The sequence below is a fragment of the Schistocerca cancellata genome, chromosome 9 (genome assembly GCF_023864275.1).
Source record: "Schistocerca cancellata isolate TAMUIC-IGC-003103 chromosome 9, iqSchCanc2.1, whole genome shotgun sequence".
Classification (NCBI taxonomy): Eukaryota; Metazoa; Arthropoda; class Insecta; order Orthoptera; family Acrididae; genus Schistocerca; species Schistocerca cancellata.
Window position 1 is genome coordinate 322,802,355 of NC_064634.1, and position 13,621 is coordinate 322,815,975.

At 43.0% G+C, this 13,621-nt stretch overlaps 1 protein-coding gene across 1 annotated transcript in view; it reads right to left on the bottom strand.

Annotated features, from left to right (window-relative positions):
- LOC126100515 (fatty acid-binding protein, muscle-like) overlaps positions 1 to 6,678 on the bottom strand; it is a 41,796-nt gene extending 35,118 nt beyond the window's left edge. Inside the window, exon 1 of the mRNA XM_049911126.1 lies at positions 6,542 to 6,678. Within this exon, the coding sequence (XP_049767083.1) occupies positions 6,542 to 6,620 (79 nt within the window). The 5' untranslated portion in view covers positions 6,621 to 6,678. The remainder of the gene's footprint in view (positions 1 to 6,541) is intronic.
- Between the last annotated feature and the right edge of the window lie 6,943 nt (positions 6,679 to 13,621).

The window sequence follows — 13,621 nt, forward strand, 5'->3', positions numbered from 1 at the left end:
TGTGGTGGCCAGGAGAGTTGTGGAAATTCACTCTCGTGCTCACTAAACTAGTCCTGGATAATGCGAGCTGTCGTCTTCGAAAACAGTATTACCATAGGGGAACAAACATTGCACCATTGGATAGACCTGATCAGCCAAAATGGTCACATAATGCTTGGCAGTAATGCAACCTTACCGAGAAACCTTGGGGCCCATGGAATACAACGATATGGCTGCCCAAATCATCACCCAGCTCCTGCCATGTTTCTCTCTTGGAAGCAAGCAGTCTGCGTTGATGACTTGGGACGGCGTGCGCCAGGTATAAACTCGGCTAGAAGCTGGAAACAGTGTGAAACAAGGCTCATTCGGCCAAATAGCTTTCTTTCGTTGATGCACAGTCCAGGTTTTATGGCTTCGGCACCGCGTTTTACTGTTATGGGCACTTACGTCACCGATGTGTGACTTTGAAATTCCAGCACGCCCTGTAATTCCCAGATTGTGGAGCTCCTTTCGTGTTGTTTTGATACTGACAGGGTTCGCGAGTGCGACATTCAATACTGTACTGACTTTCGCAGCTACTGTCTGTTATCTAATTTTTTGTCACACGACCGTCTATCATAGTCACTGAACGCCCACAATCGTCCGCGCTGTGACTCAATGGAGTGTGTGATTCCGCTCTCCCTGTATGAGGTATGAATCTTCGATACAGTGCCTCTTGGAACATCAGACACTTCGGCAATCCTGATTACGGAAACACCCACCATACGAGCCCCAACAATTTGCCTACATTTGAATGCACTAAGCTTCGACATAATGCATTCCCAACTATAGAGAACACTGTTGTGACCACGACTGACATAACGTACATTGGACATTGTACAAGAGTCGTTCGTGATCAAATACAACAGCGTCACTGCCGGGTTGCCTAGAACTGGCATTTAAGTTCGAGCATGTATGTGTTTCTCGCAGTGTTTCCAATGCCTGCAATTCCGTATGAGTCAGCTTTCGATAAAGTGTAGCGTGCTAGCTTCAGTCGGTTCACTTTGAAGATGGCGGGAAAGCATACGGCTGAAATGTTACAAAATCGCTCTGAGCACTATGGGACTTAATACCTGAGATCATCAGGCCCCTAGAACTTAGAACTACTTAAACCTAACTAACCTAAGGACATCACACACATCCATACCCGAGGCAGGATTCGAACTTGCGACCGTAGCAGTCGCGCGGTTCCAGACTGTAGCGCCTAGATCCGCTCGGCCACTCCAGCCGGCCGAAATGTTACAAAAAGAAGAAATATAGTTTATACGGCTGCACTTCGGAAATTTAATGGATTAAATACGCCGCGAAAACATCAAGAGGCACAACTGATCTTTTTAATGGCCAAACGTGATAAAGCACCTCAGTAGGTACTTTCATTCATTTCTCATTTTCAAGTAAGCTGTGTAGGATATACTTTACATTATTACACAGGCTGATTCAGCTGCCCCCACCACTGTCGTTTTAAGCAGCCCGAAATGTTGCAGCTGGGCTTTATGGGCCTGGCGCGAGATTTTCACGTTCTCTAACAAAAATGGTTCAAATGGATCTGAGCACTCTGGGACTTAACATCTGAGGTCATCAGTCCCCTAGAACTTAGAATTACTTAAACCTAACTAACCTAAGGATATCACACACATCCATGCCCGAGGCAGGATTCGAACCTACGACCGTAGCGGTCGCGGGGTTCCAGACTGAAGCGCCTAGAACTGCTCGGCCACACCGGCCGGCTCACGTTCTCTCGCTCGCATGCGCAAACTATTAGTCTCACAGGAAAAAATGAACAGAATCTTTTTTGTAGAAAATTTAACGGAGTTAAATTTTGTACTGGGATACGTTTCCTCTGGAGGCCAACGTACAAAAGTGACGCAAAAACGCAGCACCAACCAACTCACAGTCTTCCCACAGCAGTGAGCATTTCTAGTATGTTGTTCGTGGCTCTCCACCTATACGAAATACTCCGGATATCTGAACTTTTTTGGTCTCTGTTGATTGGGCTATTACGCTTTGTTAACAATATTAATTTAGAGCTGCTCGAGAGGTTAATGAACGAAAAACGAATTCTCTAAACATTACGTACAATCTGACAGTTCGATCCAAATACACTACTGGCCATTATTAAAATTGCTACACCACAAAGATGACGTGTTACAGACGTTAAATTTAACCGACAGGAAGAAGATGCTGTGATATGCAAATGATTAGCTTTTCAGAGCATTCACACAAGGTTGCCGCCGGTGGCGTCACCTACAACGTGCTGACATGAGGAAAGTTTCCAACCGATTTCTCGTACACAAACAGCAGTTGACCGGCGTTGTCTGGTGAAACGTTGTTGTGATGCCTCGTGTAAGGAGGAGAAATGCGTACCATCACGTTTCCGACTTTGATAAAGGTCGGATTGCAGCCTATCGCGATTGCGGTTTATCGTATCGCGACATTGCTGCTCGCGTTGGTCGAGATCCAGTGACTGTTAGCAGAATATGGAATCGGTGGGTTCAGCAGGGTAATACGGAACGCCGTGCTGGATCCCAACGGCCTCGTATCACTAGCAGTCGAGATGACAGGCATCTTATCCGCATGGCTATAACGGATCGTGCAGCCACGTCTCGATCCCTGAGTCAACAGATGGGGACGTTTGCAAGACAACAACTATCTGCACGAACAGTTCGACAACGTTTGCATCAGCACGGACTATCAGCTCGCAGACCATGGCTCCCGTTACCCTTGACGCTGCATCACAGACAGGAGCGCCTGCGATGGTGTACTCAACGACGAACCTGGGTGCACGAATGGCAAAATGTCATTTTTTCCAATGAATCCCGGTTCTGTTTACTGCTTCATGGTCACTTCCGTGTCTGGTGACATCGCGGTGAAAGCACATCGGAAGCGTGTATTCGTCATCTCCATACTGGCGTATCACCCGGTGTGATGGTATGGGGTGCCAATGGTTACACAACTCGGTCACCTCTTGTTTGCATTGACGGCACTTTGAACAGTGGACGTTACATTTCAGATGTGTTACGACCCGTGGCTCTGCCCTTCATTCGATCCGTGCGAATCCCTGTATTTCAGCAGGATAATGCACGACTGCATGTTACAGGTCCTGTACGGGCCTTTCTGGATACAGAAAATGTTCGACTGCTGCCCTGGCCAGCTCATTCTCCAGATCTCTCACCAACTGAAAACGTCAATGGTGGCCGAGCAACTTGCTCGTTACAATACGCCAGTCACTACTCTTGATGAGCTGTGGTATCGTGTTGAAGCTGCATGGGCAGCTTTACCTGTACACGCCACCCAAGCTCTGTTTGACTCAATGCCCAGGCATATCAAGGCCGTTATGACGGCCAGAGGTTGTTGTTCTGGGTACTGATTTCTCAGGATCTATGCACCCAAATTGCGTGAAAATGTAATCAGATGTCACTTCTAGTATAATGAATATGTCCAATGAATACCCGTTTATCATTTGCATTTCTTCTTAGCGTAGCAATTTTAATGGCCAGTAGCGTATAATCTTTGCAAGCACAATGTTTCGTAGCCAGAAGGCCTGGAGAATACAACGACGTAATCGTTTATTTTATGCTCTTAAAATACACAAAATTGTTAGGTAAAATTTCCACAATCGTCAATTTTAGGATTTGTAATGCTCAACTAAGCTGGTGGCGTAGTAAGATCAGTTAATGCAGACCAAAAAGGGTCGAATGTAAGAAATAATTTGTGCATTCTGAAATATATGTGCAGTAATAGGAGGGAGTGACATAAACATTTCCTGGTCCAAGTATTTCCGGTCGATATAACTGGAGCTGTATTTCGAGTCAGCTTGGGGCTGAGTGTGGGAGCAGGAGTGCGTTTCAGTGTCATCTTTGTACGTTTTTCTTGAATAACTCATAAACTACGGCCTCTAGCGAAAACATATCGCCGGCCGTTGTGGCCGAGCTGTTCTAAGCGCTTCAGTCCGGAACCACGCTGTTGTTACAGTCGAAGTTTCGAATTCTGCCTCGGGGAATGGATGTGTGTGATGTCCATAGGTTAGTTAGGTTTAAGTAGTTCTAAGTTCTAGGGGACTGATGACCTCAGATGTTAAGTTCCATAGTGCTCCGAGCCATTTGAACCATTTTCGAAAACATATCCTAGAACAAAATCTAACTACATTGTATTTCATACAAAAAGGCCCTGTTCATTATTTCTGTAGTACTAACAGTTTATGGGTAACGTGGAAGAGAATATGAAAATCTCGAGCGTAGTTTCCGCAATCTACGGTAACATTGCGGGTTGCGTAAAAAAACAACTGCGATAGGAGTACCTGAATTACCCAGTAGAGCTAGCCACGATTAATTTAGTAATATGCTGTCCTCATCTACACAGTAGCAACACAGACATTGTGTTTTTTGAATTTCAGAAGTATGTAACTTGCAAGTGCAATTCTTCAAAAGCATGTACTGTATCATGCTTGTACGTTTATTTCTATAACAAATGAGAGTGCAGGTGACATGAACTACAAAAATAAGTGCAACAAGCTGTACAATAACGTACAGAGGGTCATTCAGAACACTCTTTGCCAGAGAATGAAAGTGAATATAGTGCACATTGAAGTTGGCCCTAAGGTAGTGAAACCAGTCTGGGCATTAAAAAAATAGTTGTTCGCGTAAGAGGCGAATGCGAATCCCCGCATACTTGAAAGCATTAATTTCACTAGAACTAAATATTCTTATTTTTGTCCTTTACTGTCTATCGATTCCGAGCTTTCTACCTAAAAAGATTCCTGCATCATAATAACTAATGTCAAGTTTTTTTTCTATTTAGCTAACTACCTGGTAGAGGTCTTTCCGGTCGATGTCACTGGAGCTGCATTCCACGTCAGGAATAAATGACAGTAAGGCATACCAATATAGCCCAGGGTAGTGTTTTTGTCGTTGTTACTGGTTATCTACAACTACAGGATTACTCTGCAATTCAAAAGTAAATGCCTGGCAGAGGATTGATCGAACCACCTTAGCCTGTTTCTCTACCGTTCGTATCTTGAACAGCGCGTAGGAAAATCGAACACCGAAATCTTTCCGTACGAGCTCTGATCTCTCTTATTTTATTACGATAACTTACGATGTTTCTTAATCGTACATCACTTGCCCATTCGGGCAAAAGCATAGCAAGCATCAGACGACTGACCACTCCTTGTCTTTATAGGCTCTCTACGAGTTATGGTCTTCTGGTGTCATTTGCTGTCGAAACGAAATAATTGTGGAATTTCTCTGCAAGAGTAACGACTAACTTTTCTGTTTTAAAATCTTGGGTCGTCCGACCATGCGTCCAGCGACAGTGAATGGCAATTACATCTATATTTTTATAGCTATTTATTGTTATTCCACTTAGATTGTCTTCATGATGACTTTTATTTATGTTAAATTTGTAATTTCGTCTGTGTGTTTCCAAAGTGCCAGTAGTTATACCAGTACATTTATCATAAGTAATCGTGAAAATTGTCGAATCCTTCCTTCATTATCAGCACCACATTTCAATTCAGTGTTTCTACTTGATTGTCATTTGTAATAAGCCATCCTTTGGCTTCCTCAGTTGCTAATTTCCTCCATTTACCGCTGTAAATTGTCAATGTTTACACTTTATTTAGCTCTGCTACTTTAGAATCCTGAAACCTCATTTTCGAAAGTGACTTTTGCTGTGTTTTTAATAAATTCCCAGGAGTCGCTGTTTTCTTCGAGCATAGCTCGCGACAAAGCTTCCTCGTGGAGGGGATACGTGCCGTCAGTGTGACCTCACGCGACGTGAGCGCCACACTCCGCACGCGGCGCGTCAGTGGACTTCGTTAAAAGTCAGCAGCTTTGACGACCTGGCCATCTTGGATTCGATGTATTTGGGTGCACGTTACACATCACGGACGAGAAACGTAATACTAGCGCGTATTGGCTGTTTGGTAAATAATCTGTTAAGTTTTTTTTAAGGAGGATGTGTGTTTTGTGCCCGAAAATATGAATGAAGAACATACCTCTGTGCAGAATTCAACGATATAATTCCGTCGTGCGTTACCGGCTGTATCGTGGTATTAAGTTAGTGTTGTCTGTAAATACCGTCGGCAGCTGTTTGACACTGAACTTTTAGTGTAAATCCAATTGTCTCAGTACACATAAGAAATTATAGAAATAATTTATCTTTTTTCCGTAATATAGATACATTTTTACTACCGTTTCTTAAGGCATCTTTCTGTAACTTTATTAACAGTAGCAAGTAATATGTGCAAAATGCAAATGAAGCAACATAAAAGAAGTAAATACCGCACGAACTACAGATACTGGAGTGAAGCTAGACACTGACAAATTACTCAAGATATGAAAACAGGTTGGTGATTGTTTATGAAAGCAATGAGAATGAGTTCGTAAAAGCCATTCCATTTACTCGATTAGTTTTGCCAGGAAAAATTAATGAAAAATCCAGGTGCAAGAAGTAGTTATTGAAAAACAGATGTGTAAGCAGTTAGTAACATTTTCGCAGAGAATGAACCAATTTCGCCGTTTACCGATCGCTTTCATGTACTCATTGAAGTTTTCACTCTTCACTAATTTGTACCTGCGACCTAGAAATTCTTCGAGATACATCTCTAGTATGTACACTTTGGCGACAAACTGCAAAACTCGACTGCGCGCGTACACGGTGAGAGAGCGACTGGTGCCACAAACTTCCGGCCACTGACCTTGACACTTTTTCGTGGAGTAGCTTCGCGCCGGAGTGGCGGGGATAATTTGAGTGCACATTGGTAGACTTCAGAAGTGCTGAGCCGGAGTGTCCGACTTTACCGTCATAAAGGGCCGTTGCAATTCGTCGCCATGCAGCGCGATCTGTCATCAATTATCTATCGCTGATCGCTCGTGATTCCCAAGCACTCTGATGAATTGCAGGCGGCAGAATGAACAGTATGGAGATATAGGTACTTTACTGCTACTCATTTGTCCAGTTACTGTTAATAATCGTGTACTTTTGCTTCATTTCGCTATGCCCACGTGCAGTGACGACTTCAGGTTAGAATTTGTAGTTTTTTTAGAGGGCACGAACCAGAAAGGAGGAAGAGAAATGAAGGCACACAATACAATAAAATTGCCATTTTTATATAAATGACATAATCAATTAAGAAAATAAATTTTATATGCGACACACAAAATTCATTATATCCAGACAACTGATCGTTGCCCGTTCAAGTCTAGAAGTGTATGACAGTTCTGTAATGAATGAGAAAAAGATCTCTGTACTCCACATTCCAGGAGCAGAAGATGAGAGTGGGGGCGGTAAGTGCTCCCTCTGCCAATCGCCCCCCCCCCCCCCTTCGACCCCCCCTACCTGCCCCTTACAGATGCTTATGCATACTGGATTTCAGATGGCGATTTCGAATTGTTTCTGAAACAGCTAGACGCATTTTTAAAGATATTAACTTTTAAACAGAATGAGGTAATATTAAGAGGACATTTTCGGCGATACCTATGCTCCAACCCTGCTATCGTTCTTTGGTATTTCATATAATCTAACGCTCCCTTGCAAGTAGAACTACAGCTCTTACAGATCCTGTGAACTATTATATCTGGTTAACAAGAAAAGAATAACAGCATAGTCGCTATTCTGTCCAATTAGATATAAAATATCAGTGTCCAGTGCATTGTCCTCTACTCTTATTTGTTACCAGCTGCCTGACACCTTCTTCCTAGTCATGATATCTTAAAATTCTCTTCTACATCTTCTGTCTCGAACACAATGACCTTCTATACGCCAATCATCTTGGATTCCGAAAATATTGTGCATACGAAACCAAACTTGAGCTTTTCTCAAATGACACCCTGAAAGCCATGGCTCAAGCGAGTCAAGTGGATGCTGTATATCCAACCTTTCAGGAAATATTTGACTCAATACTACACCAACGTTTAGTAACAAAAGTGTGGTATATCAATACAAATTGGTGATTAAATTGAGATTTCTTGGCAGGGAGGACGCAACATGTTGTCTTGGATGGAGAGTGATTGACAGAAGTAGAACTTACTTCAGGCATTGGCGTAGTCTGCTGGGATCCTTGTTGTTCATGTTATATATCAATAGCCTTGTATACAATATTAACAGTGACCTCAGCTTTTGCTCATGATGCTGTAAGGGGAAGTCAAATGACTACTGGACGGACGGGATAAAACTGGCGAGGAACTGTTAGAATAAGAAATGTAATTCAGGAACTGATCAGATAAAGCATTATCAGGTTACACATCTGGTGTCATATCACAGCTGAGACAACTGTACAAGTCATGTTTCGCTGACGTCAGCATCAACACTTCCTTATCTCCAAGATCGTTCCTGGAATCATGACATTCCGCCACGTGACTAAGTTAAGGAGGAAGGGCCTCCCACCCTGCATTTGTGCAAGTTTTGCATGAAGCACCCTCCCCCCCCCCCCCCCACACACACACATATACACACAGCATTCGTGTAAATGTCACACGACTACTGTTCACATGCATATCATATTTTGCTAACACGAGAACTCCCACCCACTGTGCGCTACACTTCCGCAAATCCGGCACAATGCACCTTGAGCTCCGCGCCCCGCCGCTCTGCAACTGTGTTTGCGTTATTGTCTTCCAAAACGTTCTCATATTGGTAACTTCGATTTGAAGTTACACACCATTCGTCAGGGAATGTTGGAACGAGTAGATAGCGTATTTCTCTACACACAGTAAAAAACCAAAATTTGTTGTAAAATAAAAATAATGAAACAAGAATTCTTATTTGTTGAAAATGAATCTTTTACCTGAAGTACTATTCCAAGAACTCTGAAAACGTAAATAAGGCAAATCCTCTTTCACAGCCTGTTTGCTCCTCGCACCAGCAGATGGATGTACAGGAGAAAACGAGTACCTAAAACCACCAGCAAATGGCTGCACTGTACGACTGACTTGCTGCAACTTCTAACTGCCATCAGTAGATGCCTGCACACTTAAAAACTACACCAGAGCCGTAAATTAATTATTTTCCACATGTAAGATGATAAATAATTTTAAAATGGTTCAAATGGCTCTGAGCACTATGGGACTCAACTGCTGAGGTTATTAGTCCCCTAGAACTTAGAACTAGTTAAACCTAACTAACCTAAGGACATCACAAACATCCATGCCCGAGGCAGGATTCGAACCTGCGACCGTAGCGGTCTTGCGGTTCCAGACTGCAGCGCCTTTAACCGCACGGCCACTTCGGCCGGCTCTAATTTTAAAATGTTAAAAATTCTAAAATGTTAAAAAATTCTAGACAGTACAACAAATTGCGATGTTTTACAGTGACTATGCAGAACCTGATTCAGATTAATACATTAAAAATTGCTGTGAGACTCAAATGAAATAATGCGATGCTACAATATTGTGAAAAGTACACATACATTGTAAAATAAAGTTCAAGTTAATTTGCACATATACAAGTGTTTGGCAAATTAGTATCCAAAGTTATACAGTATGTACCCCGATGTTAATAATCGCTGACATTTGAGAATGTAGACCCAATAATTCGATGTTGTAAAATCAACCTAACTAGGCTTATAACAGCAGAAAAAATACATGTTGTCTAAGCAGGCAAACAGATAGGCTTCATGTGCTATAACTCATTAGGTCTATTCTTGATGTGTGCCACAAAACAATACTTCCACATTTCAATTGTTCTGATGTACCACTTTAGGCAGCAGAAAGATAATGGTTCAAATGGCTCTGAGCACTATGGGACTCAACTGCTGTGGTCATCAGTCCCCTAGAACTTAGAACTACTTAAACCTAACTAACCTAAGAACATCACACACACCCATGCTCGAGGCAGGATTCGAACCTGCGACCGCAGCAGCAGCGCGGCTCCGGACTGGAGCGCATAGAAAGATAATGCATTGTGTTGACCACTAGAATAATATAAACGATGCTACTCACTGAAAAAAGCTCCTATTACTTCAAATGACACAGGCCTACAGGAGACTATGTAGAATAACAGCAGTTTGCAAACAGAACTGCAGTGATAAGGCTTCTCAAACATTCACAGACTGTATTTGCTACGAATATAAGTGGTCACAGTATTCTAAAATGCATTGAAAAATGTAAAGTTTACGTTGCACAAGTTATTAAATACGTAACATGTGTATTCAGTCTGCCCAGCAGCATTTCGGGAACTTACAGACCGTAAAAATAAAATCTGTAATTATGTACACTGCCCAAACACATGCACAACGCCACTGTTGTGTTACGAAGCGTAGCGATAAGGTGCTTTATCACAAAATATCACTTGAACTGCGCTTTATATAAACAAACGAGAAAAACGACCAAACCGGAACCGCGCGACTGCTACGGTCGCAGGTTCGAATCCTGCCCCGGTCATGGATGTGTGTGATGTCCTTAGGTTATTTAGGTTTAAGTAGTTCTAAGTTCTAGGGGACTGATTACCACAGATAGTGCTCAGAGCCATTTGAATCGTTTTTGAAGACGACCAAAGGGAGTAGCAGTGAGAGATGTGGCCTTTCGAAAGACAGCGTCACAGTCGATAGCTCGGGCAACATGTATAAAAATAAAGTTCTTCTCCGTAACGTACAAACATGTAGGTGTGAAACTTCCTGGCAGATTAAAAGTGTGTGCCGGACCGAGACTCGAACTCGAGACCTTTGCCTTTCGCGGGCAAGTGCTCTACCATCTGAGCCACCAAGCACGACTTACGCCCCGTCCTTACAATTTTACTTCTGCCAGTATCTCGTCTCCTACCTTCCAAACTTTACAGAAGCTCTCCTGCAAATCTTGCAGAATTAGCACTCCTGAAAGAAAGGATATTGCGGAGACACGACTTAGCCACAGGTCCTGTGTCCTAAAGCATAGGTCACAGCCGGATACTATGTTAGAGATTCTACCAGCCCTTGATGCTGCTACAGCCGAAATATGCGCTTAATGTCAAGGACCCAACCACATGATTCATGTTTGGATTTTCAGAAAGCAAATTTCAAACAAACTGGCTGTAAATATTACAAGGTATGGTACCCAAACAATGCAGCGTGGCAGCATGACAGTGCCAGTTTGCAGAGACGAAGATATTGAGAGAGTACAAATTACTGTCTCACCTATTTTTCAGAACGATTTTGTTATAACGTTACGCAACTTGTGCGAGACACCAGAAAGTTAACAGCCTGAGCAGGCGTTGATGGAGCTAAAAGCATGAGGTATTTTTATGGTTCTTAGTTCGTAGAAACGGCATGTTTGGAAGTTGAAAGCAACTGGCGGCGACCCATCACTCAGTAAATCTGGCGGACAGGCCCACAGTCGCATAGGGGCCGACAAAGCACCCCCTAGTCGAGACGGGTTTCCAGCAGGACAATGTCCGCTTTACTTGCTTCGGCAATAGCCGAAAGCTGGGCTGAGGGCACGGACTGAAAGGACGCTTCTACACACTGGGGTTGTAAACCGGGCATTGTGGACTGCACCACGCCAATCTTTGTCTGTGACCACGCGTAATAAAAATTTACAAGTTTTCGTGTTTGCCGAAACTGCACAGGGGCCTGTGACCCACTTCCATCTGCCGCCTTGGTCGTAGAGGAAACTCTGGCCTCTGGGAAACTTTTAAAGACAGAAACTTTATTACACTTCATAGCTAGGACTAACTTGCTCGAAGGCACAGGCAATTAAGACCTGTAAGATAAAGATCTGCAAGATTGTATCTGTTCGCTTGTTGCTGTGAGAAGCGATGCGACTTCAGAGAAAAACACCTTCTCCTACCGCGAAAACTTAAAAAAGTCAGCAATTGGCGGCTTCTTTTTTTTTCAGAGACGCAGTTCATTAACTCTTGTGCTGGTTGGTCGTGAGTTTGTGCTGGAGTGTAGGAGGGGAAATTTAGCGCCTCTAAGGTTCGGTGGTTGGCTGAAGACGGAATGGAACGCGTTGTCGTTCGTATACTGTGCGGAAAAACGGGAATTTTTTATCTGGAGAGGTGCGAGGCACTCTGGCTCGGTCTGAGAGGCACTCTGGCTCTGGATTTTGGTCTGGAAGCAACTTCTGGTCGAAGCTCTTGCAGGTGTGGTTGGGACCTGTCCTAAGACTGACTCAACTTGCGAGAAGCTAGACTGGGGAGCCTGTGGTGAAGTTTTCACTGTACCGGACTTCTCGTTTGCCGAGGGCACACTTATTCGATTTTGTTTACCAGTCTCGACGTTCGGCATCCTTGGGCGCTCTGCGGTATAAGTGAACCGAATTGGTCCTTGGTACGACCAGCGAAAGGGTGTGTCACACACTGGAATCTTCCGTGATTTCAGGGCTCTAGTAGAGAGTAAATTGCGATCCGTCTGCCTGATCGCTAGAAAGTGGGATTTTCCATTTCTTTCGTGGCGCTATCTACTCACAGGTGCTGCCTTACGACTCGCCACTGCCGCACACGACTCACCAGATGCAAGTTACATCGCTGCACCACGCAAACAGGGTAAAGTACTGCTGCTCTGGCCTTGTCCAGGCGTACAAACCCCAATCGCCACTTGCTCTCAGCTGCACCCACATAGCCAAATGTAGATTGAACTGTCAAAGTCTGTTCAGCGTCAGAACAATTAAAGATCGCGTTATCCAAATTTTTTTAGGGCCAGTGTATTTAACTCACCTCTGCCACCCAGGATCCTTGTCCATCGTGGTCTTAAGCCACCTGTTAGTCGTTTACGATATACGAAAATAATCTGTTTAGGTCTAATTAGACCTCTTTGTTTCTTTTGTATTTTGTGTGTGGAAAAATAAATGTTGTCAGTAAACTAAATTTTTTCTGCCTTCTCAATCAAATCATCACTTTAATATACCCAATCCAAGTGTTAACTTTCATTGTGTACGACTCTACTAGGATATCATGCATTTTTGGGTCAACTGCAAAGAGTAAACATTCAATTTAGCGGACCCTGTCAGAAGGATAAAATTTCGTAAGCATTCCATTTAAGGTACCCTGCCAGGATAACTTTAATTTTAGCGTTCCCTGTCAAGTGTTATCTTGCAATTTAGCGTACCCTGCAGGATCACCTTTTATATAAATAGTTTTCGCTATCTTGCAATTAGCGTCGCCAACCAGGATCTCTTACTTTATTAACGTTATCTTGCAATATCAACGCCATAATACACAGGAAACAGAGATGAAATAACGCGATTAGAACAGCGGGGTATTGCCATTAATTGTCGAAGTGACGTAATTATGTTCCATGACAGAGTAGTTGAAAAGAAAGATACTAGTCATCAAGAACATTTTTGCGTCTTGAAAAAAAAAACTACTGATCGTATACTCGGAGACGTGTAACAATTTAAGAGCACAAATTAGATATTACCGCATCTAAATTGTCTGTTTTATCGTAATATAAACAAAGTCATACGAAAGATCGATTTCGTACGCCTTGCAGACCCGAAGAACTATCATAATAGGCCAAACGCCTAACGCAGGACTTTGTATGACTATCCTCCATGGCTATAAACGCTAAACAAACGCCACTAAACCTATTAAAACGATGCTATTCTCTATATCGTATAGATATATAGGTGTGGAAATCGTCGTGTTGTAAAAAATTAGTGGATTACATCTGGAAATGTCGTTAGAGATTCTA